This window comes from Phocoena phocoena, chromosome 9 (genome assembly GCF_963924675.1).
Source record: "Phocoena phocoena chromosome 9, mPhoPho1.1, whole genome shotgun sequence".
NCBI lineage: Eukaryota > Metazoa > Chordata > Mammalia > Artiodactyla > Phocoenidae > Phocoena > Phocoena phocoena.
Genome location: NC_089227.1, coordinates 27,885,896 through 27,908,870, shown reverse-complemented (window position 1 = coordinate 27,908,870; position 22,975 = coordinate 27,885,896). Strand labels below are relative to the sequence as shown.

At 35.1% G+C, this 22,975-nt stretch overlaps 1 protein-coding gene across 1 annotated transcript in view; it reads left to right on the top strand.

Annotated features, from left to right (window-relative positions):
* Positions 1 to 14,862: 14,862 nt before the first annotated feature.
* SEMA3D (semaphorin 3D) overlaps positions 14,863 to 22,975 on the top strand; it is a 132,917-nt gene continuing 124,804 nt past the window's right edge. Inside the window, exon 1 of the mRNA XM_065883698.1 lies at positions 14,863 to 15,013. Within this exon, the coding sequence (XP_065739770.1) occupies positions 14,863 to 15,013 (151 nt within the window). The remainder of the gene's footprint in view (positions 15,014 to 22,975) is intronic.

Genomic DNA, 22,975 nt, shown 5'->3' with positions numbered 1-22,975 from the left:
GGTCACTGGCAGTCATCCCTTTTTGAGTGAGTAAGTAAAATAGTACTTATTCACTTAAACTTAAAATAGTTAAGTTACATAGTAACGTTCAAAAAGAGAACTCTTTATTAGAGTAATGCAATACAAGAATTTTATTGAACAGTGCCTGAAAAACTGATTTTTTTCAAGTGCCAAGGATAGGAGGATATCTTTTTCTCTCATCATTTTATAATCAAGAATTTTTTCCTGTTCTTTGACATTCCAAAAGATGCATGCATGCACTATTACAATTGAACTTCACATTCTTTCTTGGCCAAGAAAGCAATAACCTTTACATTTCTACTTTTCTCTAAGTGACTTGCATATTTTACCGCTTAGACACTGCTCTCCTACCCCGTTTGAATCTGGGTGTGTATTTACTTAGGAAAACATTTGTGCTGTGAATGTTTTAGCACTATGGTGGTTGTAAAGACAGGATGAGTATTTAAATATGTGCTTAATTTCTGCTAAGTTCAATGTTGTGCTTTGTCTTCTAGATAAAAGTCAACAATTAACAGAAGGAGACAAAGGGGAAGTATAAAGGTGATAGTAAAGAAAGAATCACATTAAAATATTTTCTTATTATAAAACTTTCTCCACTGAGACCAACGGGGATATAGGGAGAGTGAAACTTAACAAAATTTCCCAAATTACTGATGGGCATTCGCTCGGTTCCCAATAGGTACCAACAGGATTCGTTGGCAGATGACACCCAGTTGGGGGAACGGAACTATCTTAATCTGTATTAAGGAATGATCATCGTAATGGCTAATGTTTATTTTACACATACTATGTGGAGAGGGAATTTAATGTGTACTATTTCAAATCAAATAACATATCAAAGTTGCCTTTTTTCCTAAATTTTGAAGAAATTCTTGTCTAGAAAATGGTAAAACTAGAACTCATGCCCAAGCCCACCTGACTCCAGATTTCAAAGTTTTTACGATTTCATTGCCCCTCCACATACAGGGGTTTTCTGCAACATTCTCAAGTGAGGTGAGAAAAATGTGATTCTGAAAACTCTTGGAAAAAGATACCCAGAAATACCAAGAATGTTCCTGACCCACTCAGTCATTCCTCCTATTTTCTGTGGATATGAATCTTTGTAGCAGACATGGGGTCATTCTATTTTGATCCAGATTTTCCCTATGTTTCTGGTAGTCTTAAGGCTACACAGGCTTTTAAAGTCTTCATGGCATTAAAGTTGTGACACATGGAGATTTTTGGCTGCTTCATCACCATACATCATATAAGTGGGCTGGTGAAGGAAAAAGGAAGAGATCGACTGCTTCTTTCATTTATTTAACACATATATGCTCATCTCCTCCTCCATGCCAGACACTGTGCTAGACTTTGGGGATACAGTGGTGAATGTGATTCATGTCTTTGCTTTCATGTGGTTTAAAAGAAGTACATGTGTCTGCAGATGGAGATTACACTTGTTCTGGAAGGTACAAATGCAAATCTTATGAGATGTAGGGAATGGCCTAAATATTATTTGGAAACATTTTTTAAACTGTGATTTTATCATACTATAACAATTTACTCTTTTGAATACTTTGAAAAAGTACAGCAGTTATAATTTAAAGCTACAGTTCTTTATGTGTATAAACTCTTTTGGCTCTTACAATATCCAAATAAGCTTTCAGAAGTAACTTTAGGTTGGCTTACCCTCAAAACTGTTTCTAGATATTAATCTCAGTTCCAAGACTTTTGTCAAACACATTTAGTAACCCCAAATTGAATATTCTAATATAAAAAGCATTTATTTTTCACTTGGCCTTTATTATTATTTTCTAACAATTTCCATGTCCAATAAAGCAAGTGTGTTCTTTTGGTTAGGATTTCATTTTGGCAGCTCATGTTGCCAGTGCTTAACAAACTGGAAGTACAGAGAAAATAATGTATTATTATTCCTACAGCATGGGATCTTATCTTATCTACTTGTGCATGGAAAAAAACTTACATTGTGGGATGAAAGTTGGGAACTTTAATGCCAAATTACACAAACACATTTGCTAGCGTGAAAGGAGAACATGGGAGTTTCCAGGTTTCCTTTTAAGTTTCATACCCACTTAATATCTTTGGAAAAATAGTTGCTATCATAGTTCATGGAAAAATGACAGAACTTTAACATTTTTTGACAGCTACCTATATGCCACACAAGGTCGTAAGTGCTTTCCATGCATTATCTCATTTTATTCTTGTAACAACCGTATTTAGTAAGAACTGACAATCCTGTTTTACAGATGAGGAAACTGGACTTAGAGAAATTAAGTGAATTCTTTCAGGATGTAAAGCTGATAAGTAGCAAAACGAGGATTACAACCCAAACCATCGCAGAGCCACGGCCTAAGCCCTTAAGGCAGTGTTACCCCTGGGAGATTCAAGAATTTTATAATAGTTGCTATAACACATGGTAAAAATAAAAGAGGTTAATTATTGAGGATTTTGAGAGATTACCTAAAGTGAATTCTGTATTTTAAAATCCAGACCACAGTGCTAGTTTCACTTATGAGTTAACTTCAGAGGTTGTATCGTAGGAGGTGATATGATATTTTCTCTAAGAGAGAAATATGTAAAAAATAAAAACGAGCACACATCTGTAGCTGTGTGCTCAACTCAGGAATCTCCTGCTTATTCTAATTGAGGCAGAAAGATTTGGGATGGTCATTTATTTTTTATCTCTTTACTTATTTATTTATTTACAGTCAGCAGTCTTTTATTTGTGTACAAGGTGCTCTGCCACTAATTTCTGTGAGATCTCAGGGAATCACCGCGCTTGGTTGCTTAAGCTTAAAAATGAATGGGTTGCAATTGAGCAACATTCTACAAAATAAGGAATCAGTACAATTAAAAAATATGAGCATCGTGAAGGACAAAGAAACTGAGGAACTGTCCCCAATTAAAGAAGGTTTAAGAAACAAGGGGACAGAGGTGTGATCCTGGATTGGATCCTAAACCAGGAAAAAAGACATTAGTGGATCAATTGGCAAAATTTAAATGAGGTCTATAAATCAGTTGACAGTATTATATCACATTTAATTTTCTGGGATGGTCATTTAAATCCACTTTTTCAGATACAGCTGGTAAGGATGGGATTAAACACAGCCCAGAAACTGATATTAAATTTACACAATGTTATATGTCAATTATATCTCAATAAAAAAGAAAAAGAAACTGATACTGGTAGCTAGGGAACTAGATAAGGATGGCAAGGAGGGTGGAAGGGAAAATTGGATAGCCAAATATTCAGCACACGACTTTAACAGAACAATCATCCAAAAAAAAAAAAAAAAAGCAAAATATATTTACATAAGAAAGATGTTTAGAAATAACAGGCTACCTGATATAGAAGTTGAAATTTCTGGTACCTTATCAGTCTCACTTCATAAGACAGCAGCCCAGTCCATTCTTCACACAGCCATATGGCTCATGCCCTGGGCAATTGCAAGTTACTTTTAAAATACAAATGTGTTAGTCTAGGACCTACTCTCTTATATGTATTAAGAGAATGTAGGTAAAAGGGATGAATTCACATTTACCCATGAGCTTGTTAACAAGGTCCACACTATGCTTCCATATTGCATATCTGGTATAACTAATAGTGTTTCTGAAAGAAAGTGTTATAGAGTCATACTCGAAAATATGATATCTTCATATGAAGGTATATATAAAGTTTAAAACTTGTGTTAATTATAAAACAATACTATCATTTTACAATAATGCTATTTGGTCTTTATATTATATTTATTTTTAGTTTTATTAGTGTCTGATCCACATGAATTGAAATATGCATTTTGAAGACAGTAAAGCTTATGTTATACAAACATTAAATGCTTATGCAAATATGTATTTGAATAATAATTGAATATGGAAGGAATTTTTTTTTTTTTTTTTTTTTGCGATACGCGGGCCTCTCACTGCTGTGGCCTTTCCCGTTGCGGAGCACAGGCTCCGGATGCCGCAGCCTCAGCGTCCATGGCTCACGGGCCTAGCCGCTCCACGGCATGTGGGATCTTCCCAGACCGGGGCACGAACCCGTGTCCTCTGCATCAGCAGGCGGACTCTCAACCACTGTGCCACCAGAGAAGCCCTGGAAGGAATTTTTTAATATATGCTTTTAATATTCCATCTCAGGGCTAGTAGATATATGAAGATGTTCTAACATGCACGATAGCTCTTTGAATATGTGGGAGAGACAACCTCAAATCTGGTATGCTATAAATACAGCAATTTTGTAAGGTGTTGTAAATAATACTTGGCATGTTTGCAGATCTGGAATGGTTTAAATGTAATTGATTTTTTTAACTTTTTAACTTACCAAAACCTAATTCAGTATTAACATAAGATCTAATTTTGTTCTGCTTTCAGTCAGGAGATATTGCTTTCCTATTGTCTGGGTTATTATAGTCAATAAACTAAAAATTATTTTTGAGCTCCTGCTATATATCAATGTTTTGCTGTGTTATGATAATCATAGGATGTTAATAATGAAGTTAGATCAACCACATTTTGTAAGCTGTTATGAATTTCGAAGTATACTTTATAATAAAGTAACAATTTTAAGGTTAGTAAAAAAATGTAAAAAATTGATCTTGGATAAAATATAACTTTTTAAACATGACTATTTTTTCATGCAAGAAAATTCTTTTAATTATTTAATACTTTACATATGTCAAAGGATGTCAGCAACTTATAAAATATAAAGTACGTAAACTTCTTAAGTAGCATCATAACTAGAAAGGGTAATTTGTTTAAAGAAAGTGAAATGTAAAGAACACTGATAAGAGTTTGTGAAAGATCTTTTTACGCATTTTAAAAATAAAGGTGAGGGTAGGAATGGAAAACAGTACACTGAATTAAATAGGATAGATGGATAGGATAGATGCAAAAAAATTAAAATGTGTATGTGATGTATTATGATCCAATATAAAGGATATAATGAATTGTAGCATATGTCATTACTATATTTTGAGTACACCATTGAGTATAGTATATCCTTCAATTCTACATAGCCCACAAGGTTATTTAAAATTCCCCGTTTTCCCCTTTGAAGCTAGTATCCTTTCTGGAAAAGACACCAAAAGAAGCCTGATCCTTTTAATCTTTTAAAACAAGTGAAAATATTAAAGCCAAGCATTATACATATTCACCAGTGTGTATTCTATTTTGATTCTGTTTCTTATATGAAGTTATTATTTGATTGGATATTTAGTTATTTTCTCTTTCTTAAAGAACTACATCATTTAATTTATTTTTTCATTGAAGTATAGTTGATTTACAATGTTGTGTTAATTACTGCTGTACAGCAAAGTGATTCAGTTATACATATATATACATTTAAAAAAATATTCTTTTCCATTATGATTTATCATAGGATATTGAATATAATTCTTTGTGCTATACAGTAGGACCTTGTTGTTTATCCATTCTATATATAATAGCTTACATCTTCTGACCCCAACCTCCCACTCCATCCCTCCCAAATCCCCTCCCCCTTGGCAACCACCAGTCTATTCTCTGTGTCTGTGGTTCTGTTCTGTTTCATAGATAGATTCATTTGTGTCATATTTTACATTCCGCATATAAATGATATAATATGGTATTTATCTTTCTATTTCTGACTTCACTTAGTATGATAATCTCTAGTTGCATCCATGCTGCAAATGGCATTATTTCATTCTTTTTTTATAGCTGAGTAGTATTCCATGGTATATATATATACCACATCTTCTTTATCCATTCATCTGTTGATGGACATTTAGGTTGTTTCCATGTCTTGGCTATTGTGAATAGTGCTGCTATGAACATAGGGGCACATGTATCTTTTTGAATTACAGTTCTGTCCAGTTATATGCCCAGGAGTGAGATTGTTGGATCATATGGTAATTCTATTTTTAGTTTTGTGAGGAACCTCCATACTGTTTTCCATAGTGGCTGCACCAACTTACATTCCCACCAACAGTGTAGGAGGGTTCCCTTTTTTCCACAGCCTCTCCAGCATTTGTTATTTGTAGACTTTTTAATGATGGCCATTCTGACTGGTGTGAGGTAATACCTCATTGTGGTTTTGTACATCATTTAATTTGAATGAGTAGCACTGGAAGCACTCCAGATACAATTGTATCTTATCCTTCATGACAAAATTCAGACCATCACTGATTGTCCCCACCTAAGCCATAGAAATGGAGTTTGTTTATTTACTTGCATGGTCATTTGTTTGTTTTGGTGGTAACCTGTGATTATTTTCTTCATTTATCTTCATACTTTTGGAAATCATATAATAGTTCCCTGAGAACTCTTTATTTTACAGCCCTTATAAACTCTAGGCATATGTTCAGGTCATTATTAAATGTCTTTAAAACCATAATTTGCTTTTGTACTTAAAGAGAATCTTAATAGAAAATTAAATCAAATGCAGTAATTAAAAAATGGCTAATACGCATTGATCACTTACTATGTATTGGGCATGGTGTAGTGCTTTACATCTTGGTTTATAATCCTTACGACAAATGAGTTAAATACTGGTATAATCTACTATTTCAGATGCGATAAGTGAGACACAGTGAAGTTAAGTAACTTTCCCATCAATAAACAGGAGGCCAGCGGCAGACCTGGGCTTTGTGCCTGCGTGCTCAAGCAGCATGCCACTCTACTTCTGACATGTCCTGGAGGAGTTATGGAAGGTATAACTGGGCATGTTTGGAAGTATAGGCAGAAGAAATTGAACAATGCAATCATATAAGTGTACAAAAATGAAAATTATAGTATTAGTTTATGTATAATAGTTACAACTTTATTTTCAAATTATTTTTAGTGTTTTAATAGCAGAACTAAACCAAATGTGAGAGTATTGACTGGGTCATAGTCTTGAGAACTTTTGAATTTCTGGTAATAGCTGGTAGATCATCTGTGACAAAATTCAGAGTTCTATTACAGATAACTGTCTTCAGAGACCCAGCCCTTTTCTGGGCTAGCAGCCCCTACAAAGAGCATGTGCAAACTTATCTTGTAATATTTGCCTAAGAAAGACACAATAACCATCAGTTGTTGAATTCAATTTGCTAAAGATAAATTTTAAAATATTAATGACTTTCACATTTAATTACATTAAAATTATTTTATTTATTTATCTATTTACTTACCTATTTAATTTATTTATAGCAGAGTAGGGTCGATTATCATGAAATTCAAATCTGATGTGAAGACTGAGTTTCTAAATTCTGCATATGACACTTAGGTCCCTTCAGATGCTGCCTATTTTTATTCCCAGATAGTTTTATGTTTATGAAGTGAATTATTTAAACTCTTCTTGCTATGCATATGGAATCCTTACATTGCTAGAAACGTGTATTTCCCTTAGGCATTTCATTAAATAGTGAAGAAAGAAAGAAATTGCGTTCATGTGTTGAGCACATCCTTTTGCTTTTGAAAAAAGTCATTTAACTTATCATAATGTTTTGGTCTCAGAAGTACCTGCATTTCTGGAGAATTTATGGGAATACGAAGTTCAGGGTCACATTGTTTCTGCTCTGTGCTGTTTTTCAGATTAAGAAGTTTGCTTTTAGATACTGGAGTTGCTGGCAATTCGATTGGATTTCTTGGTCTGTTTATTTAAAAGTGTTAGGAGTTTTAAAGAGAATCCTTATAATTGTTCTATATCACATGCCTTAAAAACGTAATTTAATTAGTTCATTATTATTTACTAGTTTCCAATAGTTACAACTTTTAGATCCTAAATTAAATATAGTGTGAACCCATGTTATAATTTAGTTTTACTATAGGAACTTACTTTACTATTTCCTATACATAAGTAGTTTTATTAAATAGGTTGATATCATTTTTACAGCTTGGCAACTAATAACCTCTGTATATTGTTTTTGAGGATATGATGAATCTCTTGTCTCACAGTCCTGTAAAGTATCTACTAAGCAATAAAAAAAAAAAACTCTGTTTCCTTCTTGTAGCGTAACTAATCTTTTCAATAAATATTTTTAATTGGAAAATATAACATACATGTGAAATTTGTAAAAAACAGCACCACCACACAGGTCAGGAAATAAAAAGAAATTCTTAACTGTACATGTTTGTCTGTCATTCCTATGCTGGTGCTGTGCTCTTCTCTTTGTGTGTCTTTGCACTGCTCCGTCCTTGTAAGCGCTGCTGAAGTAAAAGCACCATGAGAATATTTTTAAGTGTAATAAGATACCTATGTTGCTTTGAAAGACAAGCTACATGAGGTGCACAATTATTTCTGCTGATACAGAGACCATGGGGCCAATAAATTAATTTGTATATAGAAAATTTGTGTATTCGATCATTGAAGAGTCAATTTTTTAAAAGATGTAAATCCATTTATTGCCCACATAGCAGAAATAGTAGATCAGTATTGTAAAGTCTGGGAAAATTTTTATTGGGCATATAACTCAGTGTCTAAATTAATAGCTAAATGTGTGCTTTAGGAAAGAAAGTTAAAGCTTTTGAATATTTACCGGAACATGATTCTGTTTTGATGCTAATGATATTCCTAAAAGATAAAAGGAATAAAATAGAGAAACTTCTCAATAACAGACACATGGTTAACTCTTTTTATTTCAAGAAAATATGATTGTTCTGCCTTCTTAATTACAGTAATTCCTACTCTGCTTTTTTCAATATTTCATTTACTTAAAAATCTCTTTTTAAACTGCCGAGGGCACGTATCAGAATATTTGAGGTGTAGGATGTTAAGTTTTAAAAAACAATCAGTTTAAATAATATACATTTATATTTTGACTACAAAAGGCAGACATTAAAATTTGACAAGATATCCTATAATTCTCAAAATGTATGTCAGAATTCCAAAGCGTAAGGGATAAGATTATCTTGGTCATGAAAAGATGCATGGATCAAAATGCTCTCTAAAAAATGAGAATTTGGAAAGAAAAATCTTAAACCTTTGAATTGTGGATTATTCAAATTTAAAGAGAAACAAACTATGATTATGCTGTTGTTTCTTTCTCTGACCCAACAAATTGATAACCATTAGTGATCTGCTTTGAGTAGCCAATTAATATGAGATACAGGCAAAAGAAGATGGCTAGCAAAGTCATTTATAGTCATGTCTTACTAATTTTTTCTAACTGTGTTAATTATTTGAGCAGTTTGGGCGTCGGAGGCACTTGATTTCTTTAGGACTTCTTTACAATGTAAGCATGGTTTTGCTGTTACTGTCGTGTTCAGGAAAAAAATGTAACCCACGATATTAAATCTAACATGTTACACATGTATGTTCTGAAATCTCATTATTCTATTATTTTTTATTGAGCTGGATTCATTAGAGGTAAGATCGTGGAGAATTTGATCTGGTTCTAAGTACAAGGCTATAAGTCTTCCAAACTCAAGTAACATGTAACAGTGGTGCTTTGGTGAGCAGGGATTTATACAAAAATATACTTTCAGTGTACTTTAGAAATACAAACATTGTGTTTAAACCACTGCAAAATAAAAATGGAATTACTGTAATTTATTCTTACTGACATAGAGTTTAGCATGTAAGTCTCTTTTTTCATGATCTCTGAAAAATCAGATGGTCTGACAGACTCCTGTGGAACATACCAATTGATGAAGAATTTGTGACATCTGAAGGCAATGAAGTCTATTAATGGACAGTTAAAATTCGTCAACCAAAAGTTCCTACCCTATAAATTCCATCCATTGGTAACAATACTGTACACTTGAGCAGTGATTGCATACTGTCAATGGTACTAACGTAGTAGAATATCATGTATATTAGGAAACACAGAAAGAGAAATTGGAAAAGGATGACATAAAATAAATGTAAATGACAATTTTAGCGTCCCAAGCACCCTTCCAGTGAGCCTTCATTCATCTCACTTGCATTCTGCTTTGATGTCACTGCACTTGATCAATGGAATGTAAGATATCTCTCTGCAAACCTGAAGTTTCTCCTTGTTTGCCTATGTTGTCTCTTTGTTGTTCAAGTTTATTCTATAATTTCTGTTTGGTTCTTTGTCGCTATGTTCCATTTCCCTGCCAGGAAGTAATGTTACTAAATCGATCAGTCTATGTACTCTATAGGAAAACCATCTGATCAAACAATAACTCAAAAATATGAGTTACAGTTAGGCTAAAGTGAGTTTATACTGGTAGTACCTTTAATTTGGGGATGGTCATAGCTCTTTGTGTCTCATGAGTAAGATAAAAAATTCTCAAGTGACCTCATGTGCACCACTACAAAGGTATAAAGGACAAGTAACTCTTTATAAATTAAGAAATCAAGGATTCTTTTTCTCCCTTCTCCAACCCACACACACACACACACACGCATACACACACAAGCACACACATACCTGAGAAATGATCCTATGTCTAAGTTCAAGGTTTTCAGGTGTGAAGACTTATCATGTATTTTCTTTTCCTATGCATATGGTCTATTTTTTCACTATAATTATATGTTCTTGCAACAAATAGATATAAATAAGAGAAATCAATGAAGTTCACATGTAAAATTTTCTATTCCTTGCTCCTCAAATAATATTTTTGACGATTTACCATCCATCTAATAAGTTCTGGACTCTTTGTATTCCTTTGGGAAATGGCACAAGGCCTTCCTGAGTGTGAGATTATGCATTTGGAGCTCTGATTTAGTGGAACAGTGTGTAAAAATCTCTCATAATCACAACACTCCCCATTGGCTCCACATCTGAAGATCCCCAAGGGTGCTGTTTGTCCCAGTGAACATGTGGAACAGATTATGTACAGTTAATTGGCTCCAGGTCGAGCTTGTTACAGACAGTAGCATGCAGTATAACCTATGCAATTCACCAAATCCACCCACTTTAGGTTAAATCACACCTACTTCTCTCTATAATTCCTCCCAGATGCGGGACACACACACGTGTAGATACAAAAACACACAGATACACACACTGACATGCACTGGAAGATAGCAAAATATCAATAGATTATTGGAGACGTCGTTGGCAATACATTTAACCCATAAATTATCTCAATTAAAAGATTAACTATTGAATTCAAAGGAGTGTTGGGAGGAAAAACAAAGAATTAGGAGAAAAATATATAAAGTTAAAAAAAAAGTTCCAGGAGTTTCAGAATTTTTGTTTTATTTTGTCCCTCACCCTTAACAAATGGTTCAGCACGTGTGGGCACTTATCGGAATGTCATACTAGCAAGGAAAGCAGTGCTTTGATTTTTAAGTTATTTAACAATATTAATGAGTTAGGTAACAAGGAACAGTGTGACTACTGTTCATTGGAAACCAAAACATCAATCTTCTTAACTTATAGTGTTGGACCACAGGGCATGTCTTAGCGATTAATGACCAGTTGGAGGAGTAGATATCTCAATACATAGCTAAGGGCCATTAACCTCAACTGGTCATTAATTCACAGGAAATGTCCTGTACTGGGGTCATTATTGCTAATAAAATGAACACACGGAAAGTTTCCTCTCTTTCGCGTGTGTACATAAACATACATTCACATTACATGCATTGTTACATGTCATAAAAAAAAGTAGTATTACATATGTCCAGAAGCTCAGAAAAACTAAACCTAATGAGAAATTTAATATACTTAATCTCTATATTCAACTAACCTTTCACTCTTTTTGGAGGGTATGGGTAGGTGGAAGGATACATGTTTGTGTGGCAAAGCTGTGGAGCTGCTGTGATCTTCTGCTAACATGTGGACATAGGGAAAAGTAAAAGAAACAGGCAAGTGGGATTAGAGAAGCACTGATGAATATGGATGAAACCAGCACATATGATCTAAGACCAAAGGCAGTGTGGAATAACAGCATCATTTGAGTCCTAATATTGTATATTAGCTACCAGAACAGGCATGAGGCACATTTAAGCATTAGGCTGAATCCCTCTGGTTTCCTCTCTCTTTCACTCCACTGGATTATGCTACATTGTCTCACCCTTCGCAGGCCTATCATGCTTCCAGCTTTTCAGAAACCCTTAACTAGGTATCATTGTTACCTGGAAATGTCTCTTTTTGCTTTTTATTGTCCTTTCTGTGTCCTCTATGAAACTATCCTTGTCTTACTTAAACCTATACGATACTCCTTTGAGCTGCCTTCCATAGCATCTTATAAATATCTCGATTTTAGCAATTATTTCATGATTATTTGTGTATAATCAACTGCTCCTTTCAAATAAGAATCTTATCTTTCTTCTCACTTTAATAAATCATTGGAGATGAGTTATGGTGTTAATGACCATAAGTGTATGTGTATTATATATTCTTAAATGCATATTCTTATTTGCAAAAAAACAGTAAGTATTTAAGGAGAATCTGTAACTCAAAGAATGCATCTGTGTTTTACTGGTGTAAATGTAAAATTGAAAAGTTGCAAACATGCATTTCTTAAGACAGTGAGTAAATTAAAACTCACATAACTTAAAACTAATTCTGATAAATTTTTCTGTAGACCAGTTAAGTGACTCTGTTCTTTGCCAATAGCATATGCGTTTTCCTACTAGTTTTAAAATAATACAACTCTTTATTTTTTAAGAGTTTTTTTAAAATGTTATATACAGAAGGGCTTTATTAGTGTTTTATTTTAAAATAAAACTGAAATTTTTAAAACTAGAATTTTCATTAAGGACTGCTAATAGTGTAGATCTTTTTGGTCAGACAGACATTCCTGTTTTCCCTTAAATTATGTCATTAGGTGAACTTATCAAGAAATGTCAAGTAAATGTGAATAAAATATGTTATATGTGGCAAATGTGAATAAAATATGTTATATGTGACACATTCACGTATGTCAAGTAAATGTGAATAAAATATGTTATGTGTGACCTACGATATTCTTAAATGAGTATCTAAATGAACTTGATTCTTTTCATTTGTAGTAATCTTCTAAATCAAATAACTAAATATGCATGGATTACACACAAAGACAGAATAGTTTGGTACTTCCTACGGGTAATTAAAGTAACTGAGAAAATATACTTTATTAAGCCTTCATATTCAACGTTTCATGAAGAAAAAACACACAATTTGTAGTCTATTCTTAGAATGTTTGTCTTGTATAAAAAATTAATACATCCCTATATTTTATTTTATTTCACATTCCCAGATTGATCTTAACTTCTGAGATTTAAGGTAAGTTTAAGGAACCTTGATTCAAAGTCATTGAGGCATTTTAGTAAAGACTTGATTTACCATAAGAAAAATACTCTTATTTAGACATTCTCTTAAAACTAAGCCATATAGACATATTTATTTTGATATTAAATAATTACAAAAATACTAAAGTATAATACTTTTTTATTATGACTAAAGCTGTTACCAAGAAATTATTGGCACTTGAAGCAGGTACCACATCTGGAATCCTCCCAGGAAGTACGCATAGCAAGATCCTTTCTGTGGGCTATTTATTAGAACATGTCGAGGAGAAGAGAGAAGTTGAAGACTGCATCAAGAGTTGAAGGTCACTTGATTCTGCCATAATGAAAAGCACCTAAAGACTTAGGGGCTAAGGAGGCTGATTCTAGCTGAAGTCCGGAACAAATGTTTTAATCCATCTCTTATTTGCCACATGACCTTGAGAGAATTATCAAACCCTGTACCTCAGTTTCCTCATCTGTAAAATGAGGAAAATAATTACCTATCTTTCTTGACCGTCATTAGCATTGATTAAAAAATAAACGGAGGCATATTAAAATTTTTAAGAGTTTATTTGTGCAAAAATTAGTTTGAATTGTGCGGCACCAAACTGGAAGTGGTTAGGAGCACCCCACTGATAGGATATTAGGGCGAAGACTTACACAAAGAAACTTTCGGAAACAAAGAAAGGAAATTATTTTATTGGCTATAGCTTAAAGCCTAGTTAACTGGTTGTTTTATTAGAGTTCTGAGTTCATAGCTTTGAGGCATTTACAGGCTTAGATTTTGTTTGATTAGGTGGGCTACCATGGCATTAGAGCCATCTCAGTCTAATGACCTACTTCTTCAATGAATTTAACAGCATTAAGTGATTTAATTTATGTAACACACTTCTTAAAAAGTATCTGGTTCATCTAAATACTCAACGAATATTATTTGTAATTATTATTACCAGGCTTAGTTTGAACTATGTGTGTTTTGATTTATTCCGTGTCTTAACAAAGACAACCAAGGCAGCTTGTTTATGGCAACCTAGTTAAAAACCGCCTCCTCTTATAAACCCTTTTATTTTACAGTTTGTTTTTATATTCAGTGCTGCCCTGTGTGGAGTAGTATAGGGTGCAGGTAAGATTGCCTTGTCCCAGGCCTAAAATCTATACTGGTGGCCCTGACCTGATCATGTCCAGTTGTCCCAATTTTAGGTGAACTGTTAAAATATGTTTTGTCAGAAACGAACTCTCTGAAACTGACAGCTTTTATTAAATTTTGCTTGAGGATCTGTTCCTTTGAGGATGGTATGGGGAAAGTGTAGGCTTCTACCAGTATTCTTATCTGATCAAGAATTCATCAAGTTACAGAAAGAATTGGTCACTCCTATATTTGCATGAAACAAAACAAAACAAAAACTTTAGTAGAAGAATAGTTGCTAATTAACATAAGTAGTTGACTTTTTAGGTCTGTACTCATGTCCTGAGTAAAGCCAGACCTGAATTTTATTACTCAGTTCTGATTCATTTCCCTTGCAACAATTTCTAAGAGCTGAACAAGAGACAAGGAGCAAGTATTTTTTTAAATCTACATACATTCATAAAATTATAATTTAGTGAGTGTAGGAAAATCTGCAAACTGCTATATTAATAGTTCTTTTCTTCTTTTTAGATTAAATTAACGCTGTTTGAAACAGAACATTGTTTTCATCATGATTGTTACTAAAGATGAGAGACCAAAGTCCAGAAACCATGATTTTTACCTTTTTCATGCCCTGATGATGCTAAGCATGACCATGCTGTTTCTTCCAGTCACTGGAACGTCTAAGCAAAATATTCCACGACTCAAGCTAACCTACAAAGGTAAATGTGTCAGTGTTTTTCAGGTTGCCTTCTTTTATTTAGAAATGCATACTGACTTCAGTGAAATGTTTGTAGTATTGGCATCAGTTAATAATCAGATTATTATAGGGGCTTCCCTGGTGGCACAGGTGCTAAAAACAAAAACCAGGTGCTAAGATTTGAGAATTACGTGCTAAGAATGGTTAAAACAAAACAAAACAAAACAAAACAAAACAAAACATGGAGCTCTCGGGATTCCCTGGCGGTGCAGTGGTTGCGAGTTCGCCTGCTGATGCAGGGGACACGGGTTCTATGCCCCGGTCTGGAAAGATCCCCCATGCCGCGGAGCGGCTGCGCCCGTGAGCCATGGCCGCTGAGCCTGCGCGTCCGGAGCCTGTGTTCCGCAACGGGAAAGGCCACAACAGTGAGAGGCCCGCGTACAATAATAATAATAATAATAATAAGATTATTACAGAATGCAAAGCCCACTGATTCATTATTCTTGGTGAAGAAAATAGACACCAAAACTGTTCACGTATGCTTTTCAGTTCATTATTTACAACTTTTAACTACTGATTAGCATAATTAGGAAATTTTGGTCAGTAAGTTGTAGTCAGTTTTTTGTTTTTTGTTTTTCTTGGCTATGCTGTGCGGCACGTGGGATCTTAGCTCCTCTACCGCAGATGGAACCCGCGGCCCCTGCATTGGAAGCATGGAGTCTTAACCACTGGACCGCCAGGGAAGTCCCTGTAGTCAGTTTTATATTAAAATAAATCAATAACTATGTATGGTCAGGCCACTCAAGATAGCTGTTCTCTTGCTCTCTGTAAGTCCCCTGTTCAACCAGTGCCTGCTTCACCTATACCCTATTCACCTGACAGACCTTCCTACATGCTTGCCCCATGCCCCAGCTAATGATTGTTCTAATTTTAGCCACCGTGATAGCCTATCAAAGGGGCAGTTAGGGGCGGGCCCCTCTGCTGGTTTCCCTGGTAACTGATGAACCAAACTGCCGTCAATTTCCCTTATAAGTGGTAACCTCCCCCTGCCCGTGGGAGTGAAGCCTGTCCACTTTGTCCTGCTTCGGTGTGAGCCGCATACATGGTGGGGTGTTGCTCCAGAACCTTGCTTCGGACATGTAAGATCTCCCATCCGTTAAACCTTTGATGGCTCTGTCGCTGCCTCTGGGCTCTTCGGTCTTGAAGCTGGGCAAGCACAAGCCTTGTAGGCCTGTGGGGTGTAGTTCAACAGCCTAAAAATAGAAAAATCGTTAATTCTGTACAGCTGCTACTAATTCGTTGATCCTTAGCATTTTTTAAAACAGTAAGATGTCTTCAAAAATATTAACAAACTAAAATACCTTGACTATCTCAAGCATATACATATTTTATTGTTTAAAAAATAGTCTGTGTGAAAAGCTTAAAATACAGAGATGAGAAAACATTTAAGAAATGAAGTCTACTAAGCTAATTGTTTTTAAATGTTTAAATTAGTATGAAAGCAAAGTTTATATACTAATATGTGTTTATATGTAAGTGTAATATATCAATATATATATCGAGAGAGAAAATGAGCCAAGTTTCATGCTCAAAGATTTTTTTTTTTTTTTCTGTAATATCCCTGTGGCTTCTTTAATACCTAAGTAATGAGAGGAATGTAGGGAACTCAAACTCCTCTATTCTGAACTTGGTGGGTAAAAATCATGCTGGCAGTTTTAATCTTTAAGACAACTTATTTTCAGCTCAAATTAAATATCAATAGTAAAAGCAAATTTGATGTCTAATGTAAGCTTAAGTGGAATTATCTTATTTGACTCATTACACATTTCATATGTTGGTATTTGTTTGGAATTTATACCTCATGAATTAAAGAGTTAAGGTAACATTTTTGAGTTTTTGTATTCTCGAATTTCTAGAGCAGAGACAACTAATCTATGGTTTAAAAAATTCAGGGCATTGCCTTTGTGCAGTGTGAGGGAAGGATCGAATGGAAAGGGATATGAGAGGAAACTTTCTGGGCTTATGGAAATGTTCTCTATCCTGATAGAGATATGGATCACCGAAGTATATAATATGGACTTTTCACAACCCATCATATTACACAAGTCAGATTTGTTTGCCTGTTTTCAAAATTTATCTTAAGAACAGAACAGAAAACAAGTATGAAAAGCCAAACAATAAAAAAAAAAAAAAAAAGAGAAAGTTTGAAAATAGATTGAACGGAAAAAAAAAGAAACACTACCTGGTTTCTATGATATAGTGAAGAACACAGGAGCATTGCACGGGTGAGGGTGGACAATGCAAAATAAATTAGACTTGGAAAGAAACTTTAATAATAGTTAATAATTACTCACTGAGGAGTCATCGTAAGCAAAGCATTGGTATAAGGAGTATGTGTGAATGATGTCATTTTATCCTCATCACCACCCTGTGAGGTGGGGATTATTATCATCTGCCTAGAAATGAGGTTACTGAGGTACTGAGAAATTAAGGTCTCAAATTAGCTGGTGGCTCAGCTCCTGAGTCAGCCCCGTGCTTTGGAGAGCCTGGGTGCCTAATCATATTTCTCACACCCTAGACAAGAGCAGCAGTTCTTGCCTGAGGCATTTACCTACGGGAATGAACTTTAAAGTTGACAGAAGCGTCATGCTGATATTTGACTAACTGATTGTATGATTTCAATTGTCAAAATTAAATGGAGTTGAAGACCACACGCTCTTGGTAGCCAAAAGAGATTTACAGACTTTGATAATCTTATGGGAAAAAGAGAGATGGTCATTGTGCTAATTTGTGTTCATAATCAAAATTTTATGAGTGACTGTAAAATATTAACTCAAATGTGGTAACTTGATCGTTAGAAAATAACAAATCAGTTCCTAAAAATAAAAAAATTAAAAAACATTAATTTTATGTAGCTGCTGCTAATTAGTTTATCCCTAGTTAGAGGAGTTTTTTTTTGGTATGAATCTATGTTTTTGTATTAATACTTGGAATCAACCATATAAGAGTTCAAAATCCTGTTTTATTTATCTCTCTATAGATTTTCACTCTTTCTAGCACCTAGTACTTATATAAAAGGAGAACTGGTATAAATGTTGGATTAAATGCAATAAGAACTATTCTTTGGATGGTTCTTATATTTAGTATACTTTCCAAATGTTGTATTTTTTAGATATTTATCTACATGTAGATTGTCTATTGATACATGTCAAAAGCAGTAGCAAAGACTGAATGCAGGGAAGGAATTTTAAAAATCTCTCAACTCACCCTCAATAGACACACACACACACACACACACACACACACACACACACACACACACACAAACACTCACTCCCCCCTCACCCCCTCTCCCCCTTGTCTCCCCTTTCTCCTCTCCCCCCTCCCCCTCCCTCTCTCCTATAGCGCCCTGTGGCTGCTGTTAGCCATTCACTGCCAGATTGTATGCTAATAATAGAGTAGTGATCTTGGCTAGGAGAATTACTGACAATGCTTATGGAATATTCCTCTTTCCACCTATAAGAATTTGGGGACTTTTCTTTGGAAATCATCAGTTCAGCACTATGAAGTAAGTATGCATTAACCATACACTTGGGAGAATTTCAACAGTTTCCCTAGCCACCTCTTCTCTGCCATATCTGAGAGTGTAAAAGGAAAGTAGTTCAAATCCTGATGTAATAGTTTTAAAAAGTAGCCTATTCCTGAATAAACAAAGTTATAACATAAAAATCACTGCTAACTTGGGGTTATGATGAGGAAAATTCCTACCTCTGAGATAATAATCAGAACTCTCCTTTGGCATTTTCTCTTTCTCTTATGACTGACTAATGAGTGAAGATCACCTAGTATCACCCATTGCTTAGTTTTGAGGGAGTCTAAAACTTCATGCTTGGAATTAAAATACTGCCAGCATGTGAGGTTAGAAAAATCAGTCAAAATGAGAAATTAACTGTATTTTCAAAAATAATTCATTTTTATGGGCACAAAATCAGCTTTGCTTTCCATAACTCAAGCTTCCTTAGGTGCAGACCAGAGACACAGCCAGTATCAGTAGAGTTAGCTACTTTAAACAGCTGCAAGATTATTTTGAGGGATTTCTTAAAGGCCAACAGAAATATAATAACCATTTTATCCAAAGAATGCTCTTTGATAAAGACTTAGCTTTGAACCTCTGAATCCACAGGAGCTTGTTTGGTTCTATTGTTGTGTAAAGAGATTTCCCCTCAGTTGCATATTTTGAATTCTTGCACATTTATGCATACTAAATCAGTTTCTTGAGTAACAAGTAAGGAAACTTAGAGGTCAGGATGTTCTGTATTTCTGGGTTTTGTTTTATAAGGGTAATATATATATATGGCCTTACAAGGGTGAGCTTCTCACAGTGACTTGTATGCTTTATACTGCAGATGTAGTAAATATAACTTTTGAAAAATGACCAACTTCAGTCTTGCAATTACTGTAAACATTTTTTGTATTATAAATCCTCATGAATGAACTCATGCGGGTTAAGGATATTTATACCCAGGAATCATTAGTATCTGCAATGGCATTTGTTTGGACAGCTCCTAAAGATGAGATAGGTAATATAGCTAAAGAGGGAATGGGCAAAAACTTTGAAAAAGGAAGAGAAAAGTCACTGTCCCCCTGGAATTTCTTTACCAGAGAGGGAGGCAAACAATAAACAGGTAAACAAACAGATGAAGGTTATTTCAAATAGTGGGAAGTTCTATCAGGAACATCAAACAGGAGACTGCATCCAGGACCCTACTTAGACTTTAGGACACTATGCAGAACCATCATTTTTATACCCATTTTATAGATAAGAAACATGAGGTTAGAACCTGAAGGCCTTGCCCCTATGCAAGAAGCTGTTAAGTGGCAGAACTAACTTGTGTGTTTTCACCTCTCTAGTTCCAGGCCCACGTTCTTGCCACCCTGTGCCCTTGAGGGAGACATTGCATGTTCAGGAACACAAATATCAAGATATATATATTAAAAAAAATACAAGGTTTCATTATTACATCTTGGGCAGTATGCTCTTCTCAATAACTACCAATAGTACTAATTATGTTTTGCTCCTCCAAAACTTACGTCTTTTCATAGAAAAGAAAACTGGAAATCATCTTTAAAATTTTTATCTGCTATTGTGTAACTAAACATTAGTGCATTTGATAGAATAGTTCTTTATCTTGTTTGAGTCTTCTGAGGAGTGAGTGGATAAGTCTATATATTTTTCATTATTTACAAATGACTCTATTTAGCTGTGAAATGTGGCGTGCCTCAAGTAGAGATTCATGGCCATTTGACTCATCTAACTTGTTTGATTTGACTAGTTTTGTGTAAGTTCTGATATCTCGATCGAGTATAGCCGTGAAGAAGGCAGGTTCTGAAGCCAAGCTGCTTATTAGGTCTTAACTGCTGTTACTAGTTGTGGGACATATGGATGTTTATTTTATGTACTGCAGTTTTCCAAGTGCGTTAATTTACTTAATTCTAATGAGGTAGTTGTGAAGGTGTCTTGATCCATGTAAAGCACGTAAAACAGTGTTTGGCATAGTAAACATTTAATAAATGCTGTCAATTATTAATTTTTGTGAAACACTATTATCTTGCTAGGTATTAATGGTTGTTCCCAGACCAGAATTTTCCCTATGTAAACAAGTTTGAAAAATATTACATAGTTTCCTCCTGGGGATTTATAGCATATATTAAAATTGCTTCTGTTTACTCTCAAACATTTTCTACTAGGGTTAGTTTCCCTCAGTCCAGTACCACCCACAGATTGTGAATTTATTGAAGGTACTTTCCAGTTTTTTTATCTTCATGGTCTTCTAGTAGCTAACAAGCCCTTAGGTGGTTATTGACTTTGATAAGAGTAGTGTCTTTGAGTAGTTGGTAGCCTTCAGGGTGGGTTAAAAGGAATCATAAAATCATTCATTCAGGAGTTCCTTTCTAAAGTGGACATTTTTGTTGTCAAATCAATGAGAAAAGAAGATGACTTGCTCTGAATATCTCTCCTTAAGTATATAGTAAAGAAGCATTATCAATCTAATAGTAAGAATTCCCATATATTTTCTTCTATAAAGTCATTGATGGTTTAATTTTTAATGGACTCACTTGTTTTCCCAGATGTGTTTTCTCTAAACTGAGGCTGTGTGTGGAACTGGGCTTTCGTAGGTTTAAGAGCTCAAGGATAATATTATTGTGTATTTGATATTCAGCTCTCAGTGGTTAATAACAATAGTTTCTGATGCCCACTGTTTCCAGCCCCCTGCTGGCAACAAGGGGATATGTTAGCAAGTAGAAGAGGCAAAACTCCCTGGCATCATGTAGTTTATATTCTGATACAGAAAGGTAGACCATACATAAGTACATTACACAGCAAGATGGAAGATGATAAGTGCTATGGAGAAAAATGAATCGGGAAAGTTGATTGGTGGGGGTGTAGTAGTCAAATATGGCACGCAAGAAAGAGCTCACCCAGAGAGTGATGTTTTCACAGATACTTCAAGAAATTATTGTTGCAAGTCATGCAGATACTCAGGAAAGGAACATTTTTGGCAAAAGGAACAGCAAGTGCAAAAGTCCTGAGGTGGAAGAGTGTCTGGCATGTTCAAGGATCTTAAAGAAGACAGTATGGCAAAAAACCCAATGGAATGGGAGAAAGAAGAAAATTGATTAAATCAGAGAGTTAATAGGAGGGAAGAAGGATTAGATCCTTTCACTCTTGTCATTGTTAAAACGTTGGTTTTTAGTCTGAGTGTTATGGGAATCCATTGGAGAATTTTGAGCACAGAGGTGACATGGTCTGACTTTCATTATTATAGGATCACTCTGGTTTCTGTACTGTGTGTGCACTGAAAGGGAGAGATCAGGGAAATAGGGAGCCAAGTCTGAGAGGACTGTAATAATCCAGGTGAGAAATGATGGTCTATGAGCCAGACTGGTTGCAGTGGAGGTAGGAGAAGAAGATATGAAGGTAGAGCCAACAGGATTTGTTGATGGATTGGATATGAAGTAAGAGAGAAGTCAAATCTGACTCCATGGTTTTTTTGTTTGTTTTTGATCTAAGGATGGGGTTACTATTAATTGAGATGGCAGAGATTGTGAAAGAATGTTGTGTGGGAAGATCAAGTGGATATATTCGTTTGAGAAGGCTATTAGATATCTAAGTAAGATGCCTAGAAGGCCCTTGAGTATATCATTTTTGGAGTTTATAGACGATGTCAATTGGAGATATGAATTTGGCAGTTAGCATAGAGAAAATTTTAAATCCATGAAATTCTGTGAGATGACTAAGGGATATAGAAAATTTAGAGGATTGAGTTCTGGGATACTCTTAAGTCAGGAAATTAGTGAAAGGAGGACTGAGCATCTAAGTGAACTAAAAGAAGTGCCCAGGTATGTAGGAGGAAAATCAGAAGTTGTGGTGTAGAGAAAGTTAAATGAAGAAAGTAAGAAAAGGAACTATCAGCAGTGTCATATTCAGCTAATGTGTCACGAAAGGTAAGTAAAAATTAACATTAAATTTAACAACAGGGACTTCCCTGGTGGCGCAGTGGTTAGGAGTCCGCCTGCTGATGCAGGGGACGCGGGTTCGTGCCCTGGTCCGGGAGGATCCCACGTGCCGTGGAGCGGCTGGGCGCGTGAGCCATAGCCGCTGAGCCTGCGCGTCCAGAGCCTGTGCTCCGCAACGGGACAGGCCACAGCAGTGAGAGGCCCGCGTACCGTAAAAAAAAAAAAAAAAAAATTTAACAACAGAAGCCTATTGTTGACCTTGATAAGAGCAGTGTCTTTAAGTGTGGGAGCCAGAGCACAACAAGGATGGATTCTGAAGAGCATGGGCTCAGGGGAACTGGAGGCAAGTGTAGACAATTCTTTCAAGGAGTTTTCCCATAATAGAGACGTGGGCAGTAGTAGCTGGAAGGACAATGAGATCAAGAGACTTGTTTTTTTCATGCGCTAAACAACAGCATATTTATTT